At 31.9% G+C, this 26985-nt stretch overlaps 1 protein-coding gene across 1 annotated transcript in view; it reads left to right on the top strand.

Annotated features, from left to right (window-relative positions):
- LOC118184133 (solute carrier family 12 member 8) overlaps window positions 1-26985 on the top strand; it is a 119541-nt gene that overhangs the window by 17680 nt on the left and 74876 nt on the right. The window contains exons 3-6 of the mRNA XM_085813613.1: window positions 5038-5178; window positions 10887-11078; window positions 17334-17451; window positions 23765-23878. Of these exons, the coding sequence (XP_085669739.1) occupies window positions 5038-5178; window positions 10887-11078; window positions 17334-17451; window positions 23765-23878 (565 nt within the window). The remainder of the gene's footprint in view (window positions 1-5037; window positions 5179-10886; window positions 11079-17333; window positions 17452-23764; window positions 23879-26985) is intronic.

Raw genomic sequence — 26985 nt, 5'->3', positions numbered from 1 at the left:
TTTATAATGACGAGGAATTTGATTTAAATCATATCAAAGACGGAGTACATTGAAATGAAATACTGCATTTAGTAAGGAATTATAAGCAAAAAAAAAAAAAAAACATCTGCCCTGAAGATAAGGATAGTGCTGACAAATCAACTTCCAGTTCATTGTGCGCCATGACGTCCCCCCCCAGAGCAGCATGAAATTGATAAACAGATTTCGGATTGGTTAGAGAAACAAAAGATATGCCTTTATCCATTTTTTGCAGTAATTCCACTTTTTGTTTGATTCACATTGAAACATGCTTTCGCTTTGTAGATCCTTTGGCAGCTTCAGAATCGGTAATTCTTTTTGACATAATCGAAAGTTCAAGCTTACTAAAATTGCTCTAACAGTCTGCAAAAAATAATAAGCCGGATCCAATTAGAAGATTAATTAACAACGCAATCTGCAACATTAACTGAAATAGATAATTAGATAATTTTAGCTTAGCTTATACCATCCGTTATACATTATACGTGCATGCGTAAACGTATTATGCACATGCGTAAAGGTATTACGCGCATGCATATGCGCATGCGTAGAAAGTTTGTAGTTTTGAGGTCCGGATTATACATCATTTCGGATTATGGACGTCCAGATTAAAGAATTTTGACTGTACTGTTAAAATTCTCTAAAATGTCATTATTTATTTTACTAATTTCCTTCCCTTGTTCAATTCCCAGTGCTTCTAATTCATAAACCTACTTTAACTGTATTGAGACCAATTTGTCATCAACATTAATGTCCACGTTTAACAATTCACCGATAGAATCAGTTCGGCCTTGAAGGCACCATCCAAAATATTGTTTCGGAAACTATAACTTTATTTTTAAAACATTTAAGTCTGCCAGTTATTACATCATTATAGTAATCTGCTCTGATCATAACAGCAATGTTTTTGTCACTGAATTCGCAAGAATCATCTAATTGTAATCCTATTAATTCTTTGTTAATTTTGGAAACTAGGATATCAGGGAAAGGTAAATTAGTTGCACATATTTGGTTAGTTTCTAAAGCTTCAGTTTCTATATTTAGAGATGGTTCACTTCTGTTTTCGAGTTTGACTTTCACAACATTGTAAGTTTGTTCTGTTGCCTGGTTAACCCCAAAGGCAGGACAAAGTCTCCTTTCGAATAACAGGTAATTTACACTTTTCTGAAATGTCCTGAATTATAAAACTTCTCTTCGATCCATTGTCTAATAGAATATGAACTGGTTCTAAATCATCCTTATCAGAAAATGGACATATCATCACAGTGCACGTTTGTAGCAATGCACTGCGGAAAGTTTTGGTTTTTAATTGACTAATCCGAATATCTTCTTTACTAGATGGAATTGTTGAGACGACCTTGTTTTTCTCTCATTTGGTTTCGAGTTGGAAACAAATAGACCTATTATGTTTTTTATTACATATTTCGCACATTTTTCTTTCCTTACATTTCCTTACAAATGCTGAGGTGTAAGGCATAAAAAACAGCGAGCTTGACCTTTCAAAATACTTCTTTTCTCCTCCACGGTTTTAATTGCACAGCGTTCATAATCATGTAAGTTCGTTACACTATATGCAATAACTCCTAGCAACTGGAGCGATATATTCATATGTTTCAGGCGAACCATTTTCAAACTGTTAACTGCACTTGCTGTTTACATTATCTTGAGTTGAGTGGAGACGGTCGTTTGATTTATGCCTCCAGTTATGAATCATTTCGGCTCGGTGTTTTGTTTTTGTTTCTCTACTGCCATTTAACTGCATAGCTCTTTTATGGCTTTCAATTTCATTGCGAATAAATTCCATTAATTTGTTAATGTTCCATGTTTGGTCACTGTTTCTACTGCGACTGTATTTTAATGTAATCTCTGATGGAATTAATTTTAACAATATTACACAAATTTTAACAATATCGGATACCATGTTCATTGGCTTTAAGCAACTAATTTGAGTTTCACACTGATCATAAAAATTTCTAAGATTTTCTATATCCCTTACATTTCTAACAGGGGAAATATTTAATAATTTATTCATGTGAGCATTTATTACCAAATCTTTTTGCCCAAACATGTTAGTTAACAATTCTACAGCTGAATCGTAGTTCTCATTTGTAAACGAAAGTCCGGAAATGGCATTTTAAGCTGCCCCACTTAGTAATGGCTTTAAGTAACTTAACTTATTTACTTTCGATAATGAGTCATTGCTATGGATAGCTGCTTCAAAATAACTTTAAAATTCCTGCCAATTGCTAGAATCATGAAAAAATTTAGAGATAGCCAATTTTGGAAGGCAAATTTATTACTTTCATTATCATTTATTCATTTCATTATCATTTATTACTTTCATTTCAATTTCATTTCAAAAATTTATTACTTTCGATTTTGGAATCTATAGTGGTTTCATTAGGAATCTTCATAATTTCCTTATACAAATTTTCGAGTTTATTTAATTTCCTCAATTTTTCCCTTTCTCTAAATTGCCACAGTTGTATTTTTTCTTCATATTCTAGAGTGGAAGAAAGTTCAAGTTCAAATTCATCCTCTGCGACATTCAAATCCCATTCTATTTGAGTGTCTAAATCACTCAGATTTTTTGCTTTTTCGTTTAATATGTCTAAAGTTTCTTCTATTATATTTATACTAATGTCATCTTTGCTTAATTCTGTCCCAATTTTTAGTACCTTGGACACTGCGGTCCTTAATACTTTGCGTTTTGATTTCAGCTTAGTGACAGGATCTTCCATAATTACACTTTAAAATAGAAAACTTATCCTATCTTTTTGCAGTCTTTGTACACTTCACACCATGCTAATCCATGCTTACGAATCCATATTTTTTAATATTAGCCGGCTTCCCGACATGTCGCACCAAAAATATTTATGTACTCACTAATGTACACTAATCGAATCAACGAATGGCGCTGCCTACACATCTAACTATGAATCTAAATGCCACATCTAATTTTCTATAAGAGGTGGTTCAGTTATGATTCTATGATCATAATACTCAATCTAGTTTTAAAAAGGGAAAAACAAGACACCCATGAAGTGGACACTAGCTCGCATTGAGGAGACCTTTCCTGGTCCAGATGGACTAGTAGTCGTAGACGTCAGAACTTCAGATGGAATCTTTCGTCGAGCCGCCTTCAATAACAGTCCACTCCCATATAGTATCCTGTATAGTAGGAATAAGTTACCTATAGTTCTAATGAGTTACGAATGCATTTTATCTTTTAATGAATGTTTTTGGTCTATTAAAAATGCCTTTAGAATGACTAAATTAAGTATCCGGGTACACAAAAAGGTAATGTATGAAGATCAGATAAAATTTACATCTGTGACTGATATTTTTCTTAAGATTTTTAAACAAATTTAAGCGATTACCAACAGACTATGGGTTGGCCAATTTAAGGAAATTTGTTTGTAATCATTAAAATGTGATAACGATATCACCTGTTTTATGAACATTCATTTTACATCTGTCCATTTTTATTAAAGATGTGCGTAAGGACAATTTTCAAATTTTAAATCTGATATTGGTTATGAGTAAGAATGTTGAGAAAGAAGTGAATAAATCTTTGGATTTTTATTAATAAACATTTTTTTCTGTATTTTATTTATCAGCATTTAATTTAAATAATTCGCCATTTATTTACTAGTTTTTCAACTTAAACTAGTGAGTAAATGATAAATTCGATTTATAGACTCTAAATAGATTTCTCAGTAGTTCAACTGCTTTACCATGTTGTTTTTCAATTTGTCCAATTATCAGAAAAATATCATTTTCTTAATATCCCTAAAATGTTATTGAAGAAGATTTAATGTATTTTGGTCTGCCTCTTCAGAAAATAAATGATAAATTTAACAAGCTAAAAATATTCGTTTAAACAGGTACATGCATACATATATATATATATATATACTTACTATAAAATTCTTTACTTAAACATGGCCATTTTTTTGTTCTCTAACTGAACATGTTTTGTTCCATTTTTTGTAAATTGGAACAATTTTGAGAAAATACTCATGCTATGATAAATTGTGGGACAAAGTAGCTTGTTGAAACAATAAAACATGTGGTGCTATTGTGGGGAAAAACATTTAGATAACGTTAAATGTGGTTAAATCTAGATGCAAAATATTTAGATTGGCAATAGTGAGTGTAACAGAAGGGATATTTTAATTGTCATTTTACTTAATTTTGCACTATTTTTATTTCATCGATAGTGTTGTATATGTATTAAAATTTTACCAAATAACTGAAATGAAATGACTAAGTACTCAAATACAGAGATCATATCAACAATCTGAGACAGTCCCTGTCAAAGGACATCTTGTAAGCCTGTGCATATATATATACATAAAACAGATATAAAACGTCTTCTACTTAACTCTGTATATGATGCCTTTTCAAATTTATTTCCAATGTAATATGCATATCAGAACTTTATAACACCTAAGCCTACAAGATTCAAACCTAAGGATCATTCTATAATTCCTCATACTTTATTTTTCTCTTATGAGAATAAAGAGCTTTGAGAACCTTTAAGAGGAGTCTGTCCTTAGGGCTCTATACTTTGATTATTGGGTGTTTTATTTGATTAAATACAGATTAATTAAAGCTATAGTCTCATATATGCAATAAAATATTATGTAAATTAGTAAATATTCACTTCAACGTTTTAACCTTCTGAGGATTATGGATATAAAATCTGGCATAGAAGGATGGTTTTCCAATTTTTTATGGATGGAAATTTTTGCCAGCTCCTGATGGATCTGATTGCAAGTAGAAGGTATATCGAAAGAAAAGGAAGCAAAGTACCAAGTAAAAGGGTCATTTTAGAACTGTAATTTAAAAAATGCTACTTATTCAGGGCATTAGAGTTTCAGGACCAAACCTTTAATACTCAGCAGGTTAAAGAAATTTTAATTAATGTTCTTTTAAAATATATTTATTTTTTAAACATGGTTAATAAAATGATATTATCAATGAATTTATTTATGTTTTTAATTTTTATTTTAGTTAGCAAATAGCAAACCATGGTGGAAAACAAATTTCTTTTTGTCAGAACCTGTATTATTTGGTGTATGGGATGGAGTGTTCACATCATGCATGATCAATCTCTTCAGTGTTATAATATTCTTAAGAGTTGGTTGGATTGTGGTAAGTATGAAAATAAGTAACATTATGCTGTAGTTTATAATAATTTGTGTAAAATGCTATTTGCATTTAGGGCAATAACTCTATTGTAACACAAAGACTTACAAATTTTAGAAGATTTTTGCAAATGAGGAATAAATCAACACCATTTAGATATTTTGTTTATTCCTTTTTCAGTTTGTATTAGAACTGTTACATTATTTGTATGTTCAAATATTTTTCATGTTTTTATCTATTAGAAATTTTGGAAAAATACTGTTCAAAATAGTGATATTTCAAAATCCAAACCTGAATTTTGAGCTCTGAATTATTCTAAGTATTGGGGAGACTTCTAGAACACGCAAAAAAAATTTGTTTCTTGGAGTTACATAATTTTTTTTTCTGATGTTGCCAATGCTGTCAATAAATTTTAATACCCAAAAAAGTATTTTTTAAACTTATGCACTTATCAAAGGAAACTAATACTTTCTAATTATCCACCCCTCCATCCCGAAAAATTGCCAACCGTTGGCGACTAATTTTTCACCAAACTAAGATGTGAAAAACAACAACCATTTACAGAAATTGCATTGAGCTAAGAATTACATAAAAGAGCAACCAGTTAATAAAATTTAAAATATGAGAAGCACCTATACTAAAAAACTGACCCTCTTTTTTTTTTTTTTTTTTTTTTTTTTTTTTTTTTTTTTTTTTTGTGCTGTTCTGTGCATGTACATGATGATATGCGTTAACTTAAAAAAAAATCGGAGAATTGCAGAAACTCCATGCACAACTGTTATTTTTCCCACGTACACAGCAATTTGTATTCACTTAAAAAGGTATTTGAGAACTGCACAAATTTTGATCAATAAAATTTGATCATTAATGCAATACATCTTCATAGGATGCAAACTTTTGCATTCTGTAAAGCTGGGCAAATTGCCACATTTTCGAAGAAATGCTACACTTTCTTTTTCATCAGCTAGCAAACTCCATAGTCTCATTATGATTCCTAACCAGTATTTAAAAAGTTACTTGAATGCAACAGAATTAAATAATAATAAAAAAATAACCATTAAATTTGAAGGTAAAAATCAGCTTTCTGCTCTGCACGTGCACACACATACCTGGATTGACACGTAAATATATTTTGCCAATGTCAGTATGTTGTCTGTTTTGATGGCATAGTGCATTGCCTTGTAAATATTTTTTAGGTGGTACAGAAAATCAAAGTACCAGAAAGTCTGTATCATTCCACAATATAATGTATAAAAATTCCACCCAATTAAATATTAATCTAAAGTAATTGTATTGAATATGTAACAAATGTAACCTTTTTTTTTTTCCCCAAAAAAACAGTTTGGAGATGTAATCCTTTTTTTTTTTTTTTTTTTTTTTTTTTTTCCAAAAACCAGTTTTTCTTCTAACAACAGTTTGGAAATCTATCCATCATACCAGTGGCCAGATGGTTAAAATGATTGAAAGAATTGATCAAGCTAGTAGTTTGAACTCGGGCAATTGAACTGTCTATTGTAAAATAAATATAAGCCAGTTTACCTTTCAAAGTCTTCCATAAAGGTGTCCATTAGGCAGATATCCTTATGTGCTCTGCTTTATTCAAATAAACTAATTTAAAAAAATTATCAGATAATATTATTTTTAATTGCATTCTAATTACCTGCACTGGATAATCAGAACATGCCTCCCCCCCAAAAAATGAGCATCGCTGACTTATATCTTGTTATAAAGCTTCTGAAGTTAAATTGTAACTGTGAGAAACATAACTAGAATTAAAATAATTAATATATTTCCATCTTAAATCTTGTCTTTTTATTTCAAATCAAAACATTCAGGAATATGCAAAAAAAATAGCATCATTGCAGCAAAAATTTTAAGAATGGTTTTAATAATTTTAATCTGTTTTATGTTATTTAATTTAAAATTTAGCAGTGCAGTGAAAGAAAAATTTCAGCTTGTTCTATACATTGCATTATTTATCAAGAAGAAATTTGTGTGAAAAGTTTGCTGATGAATAATGTTATGAGAGCAGTAGCTAAAACTAAAATTATCTATGGATGAGCTCTAAATCATTGAGAATTTATTACATTGCTTGAACAAGTGAGTTTGGAGGCAGGATTTATTATAACAAAGTTAGGTGATTAGGTCAAGGAACTGGAGTAATTTTTTTTAACAAATGAAATCAAAAATATTCACCACACACACACACACACACACACACACAAAAAAAAAAAAAAAATGAAATGAAATGAAACCATGGAGGAGCTACATGATGATACATTGATAACCAGTGTAGTATTTCTTGTTAATTTGACCTGCCATTTAAATATTTTCAATTAAGAATTGCAAGGTAAAAATGAACTTATCACTGACTTATATTTTGTAATAAAGCTTCTTAAGTTAATTGAAACTGTGTGAAACATAACTAGAATTAAAATAATTCACATCTGTTTCCATCTTAAATCTTGTCTTATTATTTCAAATCAAAACATTCAGGAATATGCAAAGAAAATAGCATCATTGAAGCAAAATTTTGAAGAGTGGTTTTAATGAGTTTAATCTGTTTTTATGTTATTTTCATTACCATTAAAAATGAATATGTATAACACCCAAGAAATTGTACAAGAGCTAATTTATGCTGTTATGTAAATCGTATTCAGAGATTTGAAGGTAAAAAATTAAATAAATTTTATTTGTCTTTGTCAGAAGATTTTACAATGCCAAATATTAGCGCTTAAGCCCAAGACACAGGCTTTCCAGTGCTTTTTAACAATGTCCTCATAGCGAGAAAGTGCAATACAATTATTTAAATGTTCAAAAATCATAGGCTGATCAGAGTCACACAAAACACAGTTTAGGGAATCCACTGCAACAATTCTATAGAGGTGGTTTTGCAAACAGTCATGTCCAGTCAGATGTCTAAATAAAGCTTCTGCAGTCTTTCTTGGAAAACTGGGAATGAAAGTTGTCTCTTCTTCCAGAAACCTTCATCTCTTATCCATAGCATGTTGAATCATATCCTTTTTAAGAATTTTCTTAAGAGTCAGATTAACAAACAGTTTAGTCATGAAAGGAAAGTGGTCGATTTATGCATTGCATTAACAAAGTTCCTTTCTTAACCAATGTAACAGCTTTTCCAGTAAAGCTGTAGCAGATTTAATGTTATCCAGGGTGCACCACGAGGAGGCCTGCTACGTTACACCCCCCTTGCCAAAAGACAAACATTCACAGTTATGAATTTTTGTGATAAGAATAGTCACTTTGTTTGGCAATACATTTATATGCGACCAATTTTTTTTTTTTTTTTTCCTCAGTAGTTGAAAATTAATAAATTTAGAAAACCTGATAAACCAGTTAGCATCTATTAACTAAGATGAATATAGTTTCTAATGATTTTTCTGGATGTGTTCGAGAAAAATTTAATAAATAAAAGAAAGAAAAATAGTTTGTGATAATAGCTTCTAGTATTTTGTCTGCATGTGTTAAAGTAAAATTTAATAAATAAAAGAAAGAAAAATAGTTTGTGATTATTTATTCTCAAATTTTGTCTCATTAGGAAAGTTTTCTCTGAAAACTTAGAAAATTTCATTAAATTATTTAATAATGCAAGTAAGTTATTTAGTGTTTAATTCAACATATTAAAAATATCTGAAATAAATGTTAGTCTGAAAATTTAATATTTACCTGTCCTTACATTTGAATTACAAAGTATAACCAGTCTTTAGTTTTCAGTTCAAAAGTAAATTTAAATTTTAATGTCCTTCTTTATGTTATTATTATTACTGTTTATTCATGCTTTGATAATGCTGTGCTAGCCATCGCTTGTCACAAATGTCAAATTTGTGTGAAAGGTTCTATATGCTGAAATATGCAGATGATTAGCATTCCAATGCATGCTCACAAAGCAGGTATGAATAATGCCATTCACATTGTATGTAAATGGGAAGATTGCACAATGGGTTTCTCATTTGGAAATTGCATTTGAACAGTAGTTATTTCTGTAGAAGTCATGTTATGCCTTGTATAAAAAGAAGAAATTCCTACCAGCACATATCAGAATTCTACCAAGGCAGGATCAGAGCTATCAGAACTGTGGTTTATCATTCCATGATACTGTTGCTCATGTTTGTTGGTATCCTATGATTGTCATGTAAATATGGAACTGATGGGTCCAAGAGGGTCATACTTTGCACCATGTAGGATCTCAGCATCCCTAGGTCTGAGAAAAGAGACATGTTTTTCTCTCAACCTTGTGTAATTATACAGCTACATCATGTACCCTGAATCGGGAACTTGATTTGTGTGTAGGATGGTAACTGTTCACGAAGGCAGTTTGATGATGTCTGTAGCTCCAGAGACTGTCAGCATAATGACCATTGTTTCGGTTTCCCTTGATGCTGTAGCAGAGATATCCATGTCTACAGTGGTGTTGCAAATGATGAGACTGGACAGAGGAGTGGCATCAAGTTGTTTTTTTCTTTTGAGTCCCAGTTTTATATACAGCATCATGATAATGATGTTTATGGAGGCACTAGGAGAATTAACGTTGCCAGCTGGTATTTATCATTATCATGAAGGCCCAGCATCTGCTGTACTATTATAGGGTGTCCTTGGGTACTCATCTTCACCTCTTGTACATATACCCAGTAATGTGGATGGCTGCTTTTATATTTCTGATGTATAAGGCATGTGGCATCTTAAAGGCCTTGTGTGATGCTATCTTTCAATAAGATAATGCTCAACTGCATGTTTTTTATGCTGTTTTAACCTTCCTCAGTATAGAGGATGTTTAGCTATTGCCCTAGCCAGCATGTTCTGCAGATCTCTCATCCAAAGCAGAGACCATGGCCACAGAGCATCTGGTCATGGGTTGCTGAGAGACTGTCATGTCAACACTCACCAGCCACTACATTTGATTAACTCTGGCATGGGTTGAAGCTGCATAGAATGTAGTTCTTGTTTTTGCCCAAAATTAACATTTTACTATAAGGTAAATTGTGTGCCATTCCTTGTAATTTTAATTATTGTGTGCATAATTATTTTTTTAGGATTTTATATTATTTAACAGAATAATAAAATCATTGTTTCCCTGCATTTTGCAGTGTATTCTTTATTGTATATTATAATAAGTTAAAAATTCATTTTTATCATTGCAATATACTTTTTGGAAATCATATTTTTTATTAATTTTGTAACTGTAAAAATTACAAAAGTAAAGTGATTTATTTTTTAATAAAAACTCAGAATTTTTTAATATGTGTAAATATTATCAGTATATCTCCCAGATGTATAACAGAACTGTGAGACTTGGTTTTCAAAACCCATTTTGAATTTTAGAATAAAAATTGGTTTTCTATTAATATTTTTTAATAGTAAAATGAGATATCTAACGATGTTATTAATTTGGGAGCCGGTACATCTATATCTAGAAACAAAATCATGGAGAGTTCAAGAAACTGCTAATTTTTATATTGAACTGTAATGTGTTAATTTACTTAAGTTTTAAATATATAAACAGATATTTGAATGTATAAGAATGAGTTAAAATTAGTTGGGAATTTTTTATTAAAAAATATACTGTGTGTATTGGTATTGTCAATTTGTATGCTTCAGCATAAGTTATATGTGCTTATAAAATTTTTCTTATAAATTAATAACTCATTTATTAAAACTTTTGATTTTGAAATTCCATGCTGATTTTATTTCTTTTTAAGGGAAATGCTGGAGTCGGCCCATCTATTGGTATAGTATGCATAACAGTTCTTATTGGAACAACAACAGTGTTATCTGGTATTGGAATTTGTGAAAGATGTCATCTGGAAAGTGGAGGAGTTCATTTCCTTCTGTCTCATATTTTTGGAGCTCGTACAGGAGGAGCTGTTAGTCTGATATATTGCTTTGGTCAGGTGAAGCATATTTTTGATAATTATACATTGTTGTCTGGAAATTTCACGTATCTGGAATTCAGCATTTCTTGAGTATTCCGGATAGTCGAGCTGTTACTGAACATTTTTTTTTTTTTTTTTTTTTTTTTCTGAACCAATGACTTTTAGAAACAAGTTGTGATATTTTTGCCCTAAATTCGCTTCTAAAATATGTGCTTATTGAGTTTGCTAGCAGTAGAAGAAAGTGGAGTGATATTTCTGCCAGAATATATTATTTTGCAGCAAAAATTCTAAAGAGAATAATGATGAGATGCATTTGGTAAATACCTAATGTGTAATGTACAATTTTCTGATTTTTTTTTTAAAGCAAAAACTGATGTGCACAGGTGAAGAAGAGCAGCTCCCCCCCCCAAAAAAAAAACTATATACAAGGATATTGCAAAAATATGTGTTTTATTTTTAATGTGTCATGTAATCTCTGTTTAATAATTAAATTTTGTTATTTTAAATTGCTAAAGTGTGTTTTCATTTGATGTGGTGATAAAATTGAAGTATTAATGTTTTCAATATTTATGTGTTAGCATAATCATCTTAGTAGGAGTCAGCAGATTGTCAGAAAGTGCCAAATTGTGACAACTATGAATATAACAATTCTTCTGTTTTTTTAACAAGCAGTGTTGCCATTTTCATACATATCTTTTTGTTTTTCCAGCTGTTGTCTACTAAATTTCTTGTCTTGAACTCAATTTCAAAAATATGTGCTTATGAGATTTGCCTGCAATGGAAGAAATCATGGTAGAATTTTTGTAGGAATATAGTAGTTTTCTGCAAAATCAATAAGATGGATAGTTGCTTTGAATTTGTTCACTGAGAATTGCTTCAAAATTTCCACCGAAACAAAATAAACAAAATTCTGCTTGTAAATAAGTTTGATTGATTTTCAGAATAAATACTTAATTAAAATATAAAGTATATCTATAATAATGTGTATATATGTAATTGATATTTTTGGTAGTTATTCTTTTTCTTCTGTAAATTCATCAAATTGTACCAAAGTGGTTGTGCTACTACATAAGTACCGTTTTTTTATTTATTTTTCTGCTAATAATTTATACAATATTCAATAATTTTTATTATAAAGTGTAAATGAAGGTATAGCTAAAAGTTAGGTCGGGTTTTCATCCGCAGAGAACCCGTTGGCGCTTCGGGAAAGAACCCTTTAGAGCAGTTGCAGTTTTACTCGCCAATGAGTCGAGCCGTAAGCGTGATATTTTGTAAACGTGGTTTTTAGTGATGTAAATTCAAGTTAGCAGACAATGGTAGTAAAAATTCACAGATAATAAGTATGTAGATATGAAACTAACAGGTTAAACGTGATATACGAAAATAAATTTCTATTAAATTCAAGTTAGCACAGAAAACAATGTATTAAACATAACGGGAAGTAAAAATTCATTTAAAAAATAACAATTAGTATTATTATACTTACGTTTACAATATACTTATATGTATTTTCCCTAATTCATAGAATACTAATATTTCTATTACAAATGTCTTTTTTTCACTATTAAGTACTTTGCCTGTTGATTGATGTATTTCGGTAAGAGCCATGCCCATGTAATAAATTAATAAATGCATGACCTTTAATATATCCATTTTACATAGTTTTAAGTTTTTTTTTTTTTTCAAGTTACTTGCATACAGCTTAAAGCATTTTACGTTGAAACAAATACCTATCCTTTTTCATAATGTATTTCACAATACAAATAACCTTCAACAGTAATCAAATTTTCTTCAGTAGCATTTTTAATAAAACTAGAACTTTATACATTTTAAAATTATTATAGGGGTTGGAAACCTCATGGTTCTGCGTGCTTACAGCTGTTAATAATTAAGAATATAACGTGAACAGCCATGTTACAAATTAGCATTCACCCCTCCCGCCATAATTTCTTCCTTTGATCCCGAACTGACGACCCGAGAACCGGCATCTTTCGACGAAAACTTCTTTAATTATGCGAAAATATTTCTATCTATTCGTTGTTAAAAAATTCAGAAAAAATAATAATAAATAAGAGAAAAATAATATAAATCTCCAAATGCGAACAACGACAACCTTCGCATAAGCGAATAGGATGAATTAGCTAGGTTACCAGGTTTGAACTATTATCGCCAAAGTTGGCGATGTTTACATTTACCGGGTTCTCTGCGGAAGTGCTTCCGTTAGGTCCTTAAGAGTCCTTTTTAAGGCCTTAATTTTTTTGGAATTGATTTTTGGTCCTTAAAAGTCCTTAATTTTGGCCAAAATCAGCAGAAGGTCCGTAATTTTAATCATCTGAAATTTCCGTCTGTTTTTATGACACCCATTTTGAGTGTGAATTAGCATTATGGAGGAATATTTTTGGCAATTCACTGACACGTATGGTTTCTTTTGAATGGGGTATAATTTGTTTCTGTTCCTAATATAAATGATGGGATACTCGAGTTTCTAACCAAGAAGTGAAACATAAGCATTTCAAAATTCATTTTATCTAATAAAGAAATCTTAAACAACTTTTCGCTTTTGGGGATGTAAATTCTTTTATTAAACGGTTCTAAATTTGGCGACTTGTCAACATTTTGGGGATTTTAAGATCAGTTTCTATAGAAAATTTTTAATTCCGAGATCTGAGAATTTATAGATGATTGTTTTCAAAACATCACAACATTGATAAATTTCATTAAAATAATGGTAATATATTGAAATTATATTTAAAAAATAACATTAAAATAAAACATCTCTATTTTTCGCTGTCATATTATAAAGTTTCATTTTGGCAACTTATTATACTATATTATGAATCTGAAAAATAAGGCATAATGCTATAAAGCATAATTTACGAAACAGCTCTTAACAAGAGCAAAGTTAGCTATGTAATTAATTAAAAATGTCTTCTTTTTAATTTTTTTCATAGTAAGTCTCAGAATATTCAAAATTCTCAGAATATGCATCAATTTTCTCTATAAAATTAATTTTACATTTTTTCCCTCTTTCCCCCCCCCCCCAAAAATATTTCTGCCTTTTTGCTGTTACAGAATTGGTAGGGATAATTTTTCTCTAGTATTTTAGACATTGCAGCTTGGAAAGTTTAGAAGGATTTGAAGGCAAGATTTATAGACCCACGATTCTAGAAGATTTGAGAAATATGTGACAAAATGAAAAATGTCTCCATGGTATCAACATGTAATGGATGTATTTTACAGAAAGTTTGCGATGAATTTCTTACCTTTTGGAGAACGTCTGGAAGAACAATAAAAACATAATACTATTTGAATGTTTTACTTATGATACTAGAATCTCTTTCCCTACATGTTTATCTTCCCTTTATTTTCTCTACTTCTCACTAGACACAAGTATGGAAAATATCAAAACTGCTTCTAATCTTATCACATGGCCAGACATTATAGAAAGGGATTTTTTTATTAATAAAGAAATTGAAAATTTACAATTTAAAAGATTCATCTAATATGTCTTGATGCATCAACACATAGCTCGCACTAGGCATTTCCCACCTGATGCAATCTCTGTGGATCCTAAATTCTGCTGCCTAGTGCCTTTCTAAACTCTGCTTCCAATGCCTGCTTTAAATTCTAAAAGTTTTGCTATTTCTAGATTTTGTTGTTCGGTGTGTCACTAAGTTCTAAAAATTCTGCCACATCAGCTTTGTAATCGGGCTTTACCATATATACTTCATATTTCTTCTGAATGTTCATATTACTAAAGAAATAAAATTAGCTACTTTTTCTATACATTCTAAATGCATTTAGTGTTTTTTAGAATAACAGAAATCCTTAGTTAGATTCAAAAATTCTGAAATGAAAAGGAAACATGTTGAAGAAAGAAACTGAGTACGTAAAGAAAATTACTCTTCAAAGATATGTGCGGTTGTTATTATGTAACTTACCTGTTGTTTATGATTTCAGCCTTTCAGTTTATGATTCACTCAAGGGTTTGGGACTATTTAACTTTTACCAGATCAAGTAATCCCTCCTAGGTACCTTCTGGAGAGGTTAACAAGTTAGAAGATAAGCACGCAGAAACTAGCGAGAGCATTGGTTTGCTTATTGAGACAAATCTCTTAATTGTTAGAAAAGATGCTTAAAGAGAAGAGAAGGACATGAATATAAACTAGTTAAAATATTTGGGAAGGCTTCAAATTAAAATGATGGATAAATATTTTGTTGAGTGTTGTTGTTACAAAGCATAAATGTTTTGTAGCTTTTAATGTGTATCCTAATATCGTTTAAGAATCAATGTCATAAATTATATATATTTTAAACTATGAAAATTTATTAGCTTTTGATTTTAATAGGCTTTTTTAACAAATATTGTTAAAAAATAAAATTTAATAGTGGCCATGTTAATCCATTATGACTAAGGTTATCTAATTACCTAATTTAATTATTTATAACTAAATCTTACTTTTAAAAATTATGTCTACATATTAAAGTGAGTTATTGCTTTTCATTAACACTCACTGTGGTCACAAGATAAAATGTAAAAATTCAAGTAAAACTTATTCTTTGCATCTAGTGAAACTTAAAAATAATACAAAACAACCTATCATCTCTGGTACTTTAATTACTTATTGGAACATTAAAGTATATTAACTGGGCTACAACCCCTTGGAACTCTACACGAAACTATGACACTAATTGCATCAAACAGAGCCTGATTAACTTTCAAGACTTCCCAACTGTGTCTACATCAGGCCTTTCAGGTTTGTTCTAATGAGCAGGTCTCTCTCTAGACAAGCAACAGCAGTAAAAACCTTCAGTCTTTTGTTATGAGTCATGCTGAACTTTAGTCTTTTGTTGAGTCATGTTGAACTTTAGTCTTTTGTTATGAGTTACTTCTCATTTTAACCTATGCCTTTTGACATAAAATCTACCTGCTATTTACTAAACTTCTAGACTGACTAAGTATGTGACAAAATAAGACATAAACAAAAATTGACATAAAGCTAACTATTAGTAAAACATAAATGTCACTTATCTTCTTTCAAATATGTCCTATATGTTCTTTCAATATGTCTTTCAAATATATATAAGTGTAAAATAGTTAATGCTACTTGATAAATTTCATACAGTTTATTTTATTCTCAAACTTATTAATAATTATGTTAATTAATTCGTGTTTAGTAATAATGCATACTACTCAGGGATCTATTTTATTTTTAGAATGGTATTACAAAAATGAAAATCAGGCATAGAATAATATTTTTAATTCAATTTATTCAGTTCCCATTTGCTCATAGGTCCTTAATTTTTTCATTAATGGTTCTTAAAAGTACTTAATTTCCGTGTGCAGAAATGTGTACGAACTCTGTAAAAGTAATGACATATTATTCAAAGATTAAGTTCCTATACTAATTGTTTTAATTATGCTAACTAGTTTGCTTTATTAACCATTTGAGTCCAAGCAGCATGATCACACTGTTGAGATTTTATGTCGAGAAAACTCGGACATTGTGGACAACTGATGGTGCACTTGATTTAAATCAAGTGCACATCGATGTAAAATAAACAAAGTGCTATTGTGTCGCTTGGTATTTCTTGACATAAAATAAAACAAGTGCTATCACGCTGCTTGGGTCTTTTTGTACTCATTTAGAGAAAGTGCGGTTGCACTGTTTGGGATTCTTCAGCAGTGCTTTTTCTACCCCCTGGGACTCAATGGTTAAGCCCCCTTGCTTGTTCTCTAATGAATTGAATAAGTGAATGCATGAAACTTGCTATGATATGAATTGCATGAGAATGAGTATGAGAGAATTAAGAAGTAGGGAATAAATCCAGTTTCAAAGTTGTATTATACATTTTGCGACTTGACAATAAGTGAAATTAAATAAATAGATAAATAATCTTAGATTAAAGGAAGGTGAATCAATTTTTTTGTTTTATTTTAAATATAACTTTGTGCAACTATGAGCAGTAACATTAACAAAATAAATCAACCCATGAATTTAATCAAAAACTTCACTAAGCACAAAGTTTCAGGTAAAAACATTGTTAAACGATAAACATTAGTCAACTGAATGTGTCCATGCCTCGCACACTTTTTTTCTCTTTGACTTTTCTAATATATGATTGCAGAGGATTTGTGAAATTTACTCTGTATATTTTTAAGTGTTTTAAGTACTGAGCACTTAAAGTTTTGATTTTGTACCATATCTATATTTTAAAAATTTGTTTTGTGAAGTCTGCTTTTCATTTTTATTTTTATTTTTTTTTTCGCAGTCAGTCAGTTGTGCATTACACGTAATGGGCTTTGCTGAGTCATTTTCACAGATTGTTGCTGTCTCTAATCCATGGGCAATACGAGCTATTGCTGTTGGAGTTATAACGTTACTCTTAGGTAAATGCAAAATCTTCAGTTTTTATTTGCAAACGCATGAAACATTTTGAAACAAATTTGCATCAAAACTATATTATTCATCTTCTTTTGGTAATTAATTTCATAACATTTGTAATCTATTGGGAAGCCTATTGTATGTTTTGTTATACTACTTCTATTTTAAAGAAATTAACTAATTTATAAATACAGTTGAACCCATCTTATAACAGCCCCCTTCTCCTTGTTATAATGAATGAACTTTGCTATGTACTTCATGTTATTTAATATTGTTACAGCGAACCTCCAAAAGTATAAAAATTGAATACGCCAAACTGTATAATTATCTTTGACCTAAACTTTGTCTGTTTTTTATGCTTTTTCCAGAATTTCTACAAATTTAAATAAAAAAATTACTAAATCTGAATGCCATCCACATTTAGGATCCACATTCGAACCATAAAGAACATGATTTGCATTACTTTTCTTATATCTCCCCTCCCCCTTCAACATGAATATACATTTAAACAGAGAAAGATATGTACCATTCAAAAGTCATTTGATGGACCTGTGATTATCAGTAAAGCTCGTAGTACAAGGATATCCAAAATCCATGTTGTGATATCAAACAGAAAAGGAGTCCAATATGGAGTATGATTTCTTCCTCATGACCTGACAGCTTGCGCAGGATGATGCAAGAGGCAGTTTGAGGAATCCCTGTGGCAAAAAAGTCCCACTCCTGGAGCAAGGCAGTTTTCGACTCCAGTATGGTTCTTGGAGGGGATTGCGAGATTAAATTGTCCTCCCAAGAGCATCCCAGCATACTGTATAGGGTTAAGATCCGGGGATCTAGCTGTCCAGTCCATGTGACGAATATTCTCACTCTCCAGGTAATCGTCAACCAGCTGAGCCCTATGTGGACGAGCATTGTTATCCATTAAACAGGAAAGCAAGACCTAACTGTGCCCCTGAAAAGTCGAACATAGAGCTGTAAATGTCGTGTATCCTTTAGTGGGTAATTATTTCAAAAGATACTTCCTTTTAAACTACATGCTACTTTTATTATAAACAAAATATATCATCACTCACATACACACTTATATGTACAGCTACTTGCATTCCAGTCCTTTTCTTATTACTGTGCGCGCTTTGATGCCTGGCGCTGTGCCAGCTTAAAGTCCAATTATGATATACCACATCGATAGTTCTCGATATACCACATTCCTCCCCCTTTATCATAACTACAGCCTATCTGGGGAACGTCGAATTCTACTTGACCGACACAAAAGTTGTGGCACTGCAGGTTTCTTTGGTAGCCTGGTTATATCAGCAACAGGTCCGGTGGATGGAACATCTCGTACAACCTTGGGCTCGGAGGACAACACAGACTCATCTGCCTTGTGATTATTATCTTTGGATGGTTCTGGAATTCCACTCTTGTCAAGCTCTTTGGAAATCACGAGAGCTGGAGGTGGATGTATGACCCCCTCATCTATTACGATTCCTCCATCACGCATCTGATCGATATGTCGTCGCCATAGCGACCGTCTACATTTATGGTGTAATAAAGCAGTCCATCCTCGGATTGGATAGTTCCAAATCTCCATCGTCTATCACCTTGGCGATAATTTCTTACTGAGACTCTGGCTCCTACACTAAATCCTCGGTCTGCAAACTCGTAGTTTTCTTTTCGAACTCTGTCTTCCACCCTCCTTTTGAGATCTGGTCTCAATAAATCTATTCTTGTTCGAATTTTCCTCTTCAGCATTAGCATTGCAGGGTTTTGGAGAATAGTTAAATTCGGAGCTTTCCTATATTGCATCAAAAATGTACTGAGTTTTTTTCTCAAAGTTCATAGATAATTTTGCATTGTTCTTAAAGATTGTTTTACTGTAAACACATACTGTTCAGCCTACCTATTACTAGATGGTTTAAATGGTGCTGCAGTTTTGTATTTGATTCTGTTACTAGGTAGAAATATCTTAAACTCATGTGAAGTGAACTGTGATCGGTTATCACTCACTAACAATATTGGTAATCCGAGTCGTGCAAAATAAGTCCCGTAAACATTCTATTGTTTTGAAAGTCGAGCTTGATTTCAATGGATAGGCTTCTAGCCATTTTGAATTAGCATCAACTATTATCAAAAACATATGCTCAAAAATAGGTCCTGCATAATCGATGTGAATATGTTCCATTGGAGCGCTCGGGTACTTCCAATGATGAACCTGAGGAGGATCTATTTTATGTACGTTCAGAACAGTTTTTGGAAGTATTTTCGATATCTTTATTCGAAAATACATATGATCTAGCAATTGCTTTCATCTTTACTGTCCCTAAGTGTCCGTGGTGCAACTCTTTTAAAACATTATCACGGTATCATTTTGGAATACGAACGCATTGACCATACATTATACAAACACCTTGGAGACTGTACTCCATCTCCCTTCTTTTCAATTCACCGCCGCTTTGAAGTATTCGTAGCAGAGGACTGAGTTCTGCATCAATTTCAGTTTCTTTAGCCAAATTTCTGGATGGGATTGGAAGAGTTTCATTCTGCTGTAATTGAAAAATACACTGCTGGCCACCCAAACTGCAACACCAAGAAAGAAAAGAGATATCGCAACAAAATTTATTTAGTGGATAACATGTTGACCAAGTATCAAATGATTAAATTTATAGACTTCTGTGATATGTGGTTCCTTCCAAGATCAGTAGCCAGAGTAGCCGCCATTGTTGTAGATCAACGCTGCCACATGCCTCGGCATTGATTCAAAGAGACTTTGTGTTCTTGGGGTACAGCAGACCAAGCAGCTTCCACACATAGCCAAAGTTGATCTGGTGTGGCAGCTTGAGATGTAATCTGGGTCAATCATTCAGCAACCATGGATACGATGATATTCTGCAGCATCTTTTTTGCTCTATTTGTCTCTCTTATTAGCCGTTCTTGTAACGCTTTATCTGAGATGCCTTGCACTATTTTATCATGGAGCATTCTATCTTGCACTTGCCCATAGCTACAATCTACTATTGCACATCGTAGCCTTGAGTAAAAGTCCGTAAATTTCTCTCCTTTCTCTTGCTTTATTTCGAGAAACTTGAATGATGCATAAATCTCACTCTGATAATCTGCAAAATATTTGTTGAAATCTTGTAGCACTTGTTTCAAGGACACTTCACTGCTGCCCGCTTCTGGCTTCAAATCAAACGATCGATATTGCTCTTTTAATTCGTCACCACAAACGTGTCGAAAAAGCGCAATTTTTGTGCTTTCTGACTCTTGGCTATATCTTAATGCCTCGATATAGTCCTCGAAGTCTCCAAGCTTCAGAAGGGTTCGATCCAGCGTCAAATGGTGACAACGTGGGCAGGTTATGCACCATTTTTGATTCCAAGTTTTTCAAATGCACGTAATCCTTAAAATATCAATTTATGCATTAAATTCGTGAGCATGGTTTACTCTGACACCATGTTATATATGTTGACTCGTCAAACATAGATAAATTACTGTTTATTTATAAGAATAAATTAGATTACTTAATTAGATTACATAAGAGAGACATTGATGCTACATGGTTGGCGGCAAGCGATGAGAGTGTGACGCAGCACAAATACCATGCACTTGCCTAGCTAGTCAGGTTAGAGGCACTGCCATCTATCGGCAAGCAACGTAATTAATATCTAACAATTGGAGACTGTCCCGAGACTGGCAAAATCAGCGCCACTCAGGGGCTAAGCTAACAGCCCAGTAGAATGCAGGTCCAAGTGTTTCGGAAGACGCTGTTTAGCGGGGACTGTTGGATATGAGATTGTACAGCAGATGTCCCACTGATGTGTTTCTGTTGACCAAGGATCATTGTCAACTATGCCTGCAATGGGCTGGGGAACATCGAGACTGAACCATGGGTAAGTGGAAAATGGTTAGTCAGATGAATCACAATTTTTCACTCATCATGTCGATGGTCGTGTCAGCGCACGCTATCTTCTAGGTGAACGACTGTTCAGTGTATTCAGTTCATTGATGGCTGGTAAAATTTTTCTGCTGAAGTAAAATGTCATTCCCCATACAAATTTTGAGATTTAGGCATCACTACATGAGCATAAAGCTCACCAATATGCATTCTATCCATGAGTCTGCAGGTGAAAATGGAGGAACTGCTCAGTGTTCTGTGTACTTCTTTAAACAGTTGCTCCATTTTAGCAGCAATCACACTGATAAAATTTATATCGGTGAATTCTGCATTCATGTAGTATTGCATACTACTCAAAATCTGCATATAAATGACAGTGAAACCAGCATTAGATGGCAAGTAATGATAATTTATGCCAGAAAAATTATTTCATTTGCTGCTCAACAGCACTCTGTACCATATCAAAGCATCATTTTTGCACACGAATTCCATTACAAAATCTGCTTATTTCAGTTTCCGTTACCTGCCTTTACATCTATTTAGAAGTGCAGTCAAATACCAAAAATCTGCCAACTCCCGAAATCCGCGTTGCCTCTCAAAATATAAACATTCAATTTATAGGTTCTGGAAACCGCAACATCGAGTACGAAATATCGAAGAAAAAATACTTACGGAATAATGACATCATAATTACCGAATAATAATGAGTCATAATGGAAATACCAAATTATTGACGTCATGATAAGTTTTTTCCCCTCTAATCTGCATCGAGGTAAAAAAGCAGACGATTCACTCAACTCTTTTTTCAAGTTCACGATTCACATTGTTGTATTTTCTGAGCTTTGTTATTTCACGAGATTATTTAGTGTTGCCTTTTTTTTTTATCTGGATATTTTGTGGATAAATTAAGAATATTTTAAATTTCAGCCCTTTTTAATACAATTACAGATAAGAAACGTACTCATGATTTTACTGCTTGCAATGTTGAAAAACGTAAACACGTGTTGCGTTGACAGTAACGCAAAAAGGACAAATTCTGCAAAAGAATTTGACGGTAATACCATTAAGTGCAAATTCTGCAAAAGAGGGAGGCAGGTGCTACTCCTCCATTTATAGCAGAATTGTATGGAATTGCAACACGATTGATAATAATATGCGGAAAAATAAAGAAAAGCTGTTGAAATTTTACAGCAACAGTGATTCTAACACCGGAATCCAAGACTGGAAATCTTTGCATGAGGTGAAATCGGCTAACTTGGTGAATAATGATCGATAATACAATAATATAATCAATTTATATATGTAATATTAATGCATATAATAAGTTATGGCGATAATGTATATAATAATTTAATTAAATGTATCTAATATGCCTTTTTTATTTTGCACTTTTAGTCTGAATATTATGATTTATCTTTTCTGTCCTGAAATCCGCACAACCGCTGATTCCAAGCTTTGCAGGTTTCTGGACTTCTACTGTATTACTGCAAATTAAAACATTTTCTTGCTATTCGCAAATGTTTTAGTATGCTTAATATTTTGATGAAAGAAAAATACAAGTCATAATTATTTTTTCTTATCTTAATAGTAATAGTAAATAAAAGAAAAATGTAGTAATTTGAAATTTTTCTTTGTGTGCCAAATATATTTATTTTAACTGAACATGTTTTGAATGTTTTTGTTAAAGGTATATGAGTAAAGGTAATTATAGTTTCATTAGTTCAAAAATATAAAACTTCATAATCCATATATTTAAAAACACTGTAGTTATTATTTTACATATTATTGTAGGGATCTTCACAGCAGATCTTTTATATTTATTGAATTTTTGTTTTCTATTTCCTGAATAATTTTTTTTTTCCAGTTTCTAATTATTTTTTTAATAGTTACTTTATCTGAAAGTTCCATCATTAGTAATATATAATATATTTAAGATTTATAATTAGTAAAAATAGTTTTGATTATAAAATCTAATCATGATTTCTTGGGAATATAGACCTCAAGAAAATTGATACATAAGTAATTAGGTGGAGAAATTCTCCTGTTAATTAACTGTGTGTTAATGTTTTATCTGTAGTCCTGCTGTTGCTTTGTAATATATTTACTCAGAATTTTCAGTAATATATTTCATCTGCCATGGCTGTATATAAATTTCCAGTTATTTGAACTGTAGATTCCCTCTCCCTGCAAGGGGAAAAAAATAATACATTCTACTTTAGGAAAATATTTAATTATTCTAATCAATTTAGCTTTTATCAGTGCATTATTAGCTTAAGTCCATTTTTGTTTATTTGATTAATGACTGATGGAATAATACTGGATTTTTGTTTTAATTCATTTAATGTTATATGTAATTAATTGCATAATTTTTGTAAACAATGTTATATCTTTTCATTGTATAAAATTGTAATTTTATATCTTTTCAGGCATCAATTTAGCTGGAGTAAAGTGGGTAATTCGCCTCCAATTTGGTCTGCTTATAATTTTACTTCTAGCTGCTCTTGATTTTGCTGTAGGAACATTTATTCAAGTAGATATAGGTGAAAGTTTTCTTCATTATTATATTGTGTATAAAATTTGAATAGTTTTAATGATGTTGATATAAATTTTGAAGTTTTGTTTTAATTATTTGACTGTCTTTTTTGCATTACTATAACAAAGAATTTCTGAAAGCATGTGCTGAAAATAGCCAGTTTATTGAAAAATTTAGAACAACATACATTTGACCTTTCAAAAACATAAATTTGAATTGTGCAAATATGTTTATACTCAGATCTTTTTTTCTAAGTGTGTATTCATATATGTGTTTGGAGCTGTACAGTACTGAAAAAAAACTATCAGCCAAATTTCCAGCTGCAAAATTAAAAGGGAGTTATATAATACTAAAATAGACAACTTTAGAAATTTCTGTCAATTGTTGGTCTTCCATTCCACACCCTCATCCTCCCATTGCTCTCATTTTTATCCACCTCTTTTGTTCACAATGATGTATCAAACATGGTATTGAGTAATGTATATTTTTGCCAGTGAAAGCAAAAATATACTGTTGTATCATAAATTATAATACGACGTTTAGCTTAAGAGAGCTTCTCCTGACGCATGCGCCGTTCGCGTTTATCCGCGCGGTGATGAATGATGACGTAACTGTTTATTACGTATGTATGTATATGTATACCATTCTTACTTCTTCGCCCTTTTTTTCTCTGCTGTATGCAACTATGTTTAAGATAATCTCTGTCATTAAAAATGTTCATTGATGTTACAATATATTTAGGCTTATTTATTTCTTCAATGGTTATGGGCCCAGCATGCTTCCACTGCGCTTAATTAGCAAAATACTTATTTTAAAATGAACATTTTGAAGTTTTCGAGCATTGAACTCTTAAGCCTAATTCAGTGCAAGAACTGTTACGTCTAATCAACGGTAAGAACTGATCAGCGTTCAGTTAAGCCTATTTTTATATTGTTCAATCTTGTTTTTTGGCTGTGAGAGACTGTATTACATTATGTCGCATTTGACTACTATAGATAAGCTCGGAAAAGATAATTTTGACAGTTGGAAATTACAAATAGAAGCAGTATTGATTAAAAACGACCATTGGGATTATGTAACCGGTAAAGTGCTAAAACCTGCTGAAGGAACCGAAGACGAAAAGAAATGGCTCCAAGCTGATCAAAAAGTTCGCGCAGATATAATTCTTGCTATTAATCCTAGTGAACTGTGTCATATAAAGCATTGTGTGACATCAAATGCTGTGTGGAATAAACTCAAATCAGTATATGAATCGAAAGGACCTGCGAAGAAGGCTACATTATTAAAACAGCTTTTATTTAGAAAAATGGTGGAAAGCGAAACGATGTCTGAACATTTGAATAATTTCTTCGAAATAGTTGATAAGCTTAAACAAATGGAAATTGATATAGCTGATGATTTATTATCGATTCTTCTGCTCTACAGTATTCCAGAAAATTTTGAAAATTTTAGATACGCCATCGAATCAAGAGATCAGTTACCTAGTCCCGAATCTTTGAAAATCAAAATGTTAGAAGAATGGGAAGCAAGAAAAGGGAAAACGTCTCAAGATTCACAGAATGCATACTATACTGATTATAAAAGAAGAAATCAAGAACAGAAGAAAAATGAAAAATGGAAGGTGAATTCAAACAAAAATTTTCCAGCTGAAAGAAATTTTCGAAATTTGAAGTGTAATTACTGCTTGAAAATTGGGCACAAGGCATCTGAATGCAGAAAGAAAATAGCTGATAGAAAATATGCGCAATCAAATAGGGGAAATCAAGGTTCTATGATGGCTTCTAATTATGAAGAGCAGATTAGTTTAGCAGTAAACAATGCTTATCAGAAGACCTCCTCATGGTGCTTAGATAGTGGCTGTACATCTCACATGTGCAATGACAGAAGGTTATTTTCAGAATTTCACCCTCGAACGAATTCAACCATAAAGTTAGCAGTTGACAAAACATCAAAAATTACAGGAATTGGAACTGTCCTTATCACAGTACCTAACGGAAATAAGACAATTAAACTTACGCTCAAAAATGTGTTATGTGTTCCGGAATTAAAATGTAATTTGCTGTCAACATCTAAAGCTACTGCAAATAATCGTTCAGTGATTTTTACAGAATGACATGCTAGAATAATAGAACCAAATGGATCTATACTAGTGCAGGCTATTCGTCATGGTGATCTTTATTATATACATCCAAGCACTGAAACAGCTGCAATAGCACAGGTAAGTGATTTTGTAAAGTGGCATCTTAAATTAGGTCATTTAAATGAGTCTGATTTGAAAAGACTTAAGTCTGATAACATGGTTAGAAATTTAAATTTTAATAACACTGAATCTCTAAAAGACTGCAAAGTCTGTATCAGAGGTAAACAAACTGTGCAACCTTTTCAAAAAGAATCAAAATTTCAAAGTAATGAATTACTGAACTTGATTCACTCAGATTTGTGTGGACCTATGAGAGTCCCATCCCATGCTGGTTCGCGTTATTTTGTTACTTTCATAGACGACAAATCGCGTTATGTGGAAGTCAGTTTTCTTAAAACTAAAGATGAAGTGAAAAATGCATTCATTAAATACAAAGCTGTGGTCGAAAATCGTCTAGGAAAGAAAATAAAAATCCTTCGGACTGATAACGGTCTCGAATATCGCGGAGAAGAATTTAATAAATATATTCAAGAATGCGGGATTAAACGAGAATTCTCTGCACCAATGACTCCTCAACAGAATTCGAGAGCTGAACGCATGAACCGCACTTTAACTGAAATGGCCAGATGTTTGTTGCTACAAAGTAATCTTCCTCAATCCTTTTGGGCTGAAGCCTTGAACTGTGCTGTTTATATTCGTAATCGTTGCCCGAATCGAAGCCTGGGAGTAAACAAAACACCTTATGAATTATTTTTTGGCATCAAGCCAACTGTATCTCACTTCAAAGTATTCGGACAGAAATCTTTTGTACTTAATAAAAGGTCTAAAGGGAAATTCGATCCTCGTTCAAAAGAACATATATTTGTAGGGTACTCAAATGAATCGAAAGCATACAGGCTGTGGAATAAAAATTCCAGAAAAATCGTTATAAGCCGAGATGTTAGATTCATTGATGAATTTGAAAACTGTACTAA

Source organism: Stegodyphus dumicola, chromosome 3, assembly GCF_044657685.1.
Source record: "Stegodyphus dumicola isolate Sdum_Otavi_A_Nest chromosome 3, ASM4465768v1".
Lineage (NCBI taxonomy): Eukaryota > Metazoa > Arthropoda > Arachnida > Araneae > Eresidae > Stegodyphus > Stegodyphus dumicola.
The sequence above is the reverse complement of the archived record's forward strand: the minus strand, read 5'-3'. Positions and strand labels throughout refer to the sequence as shown.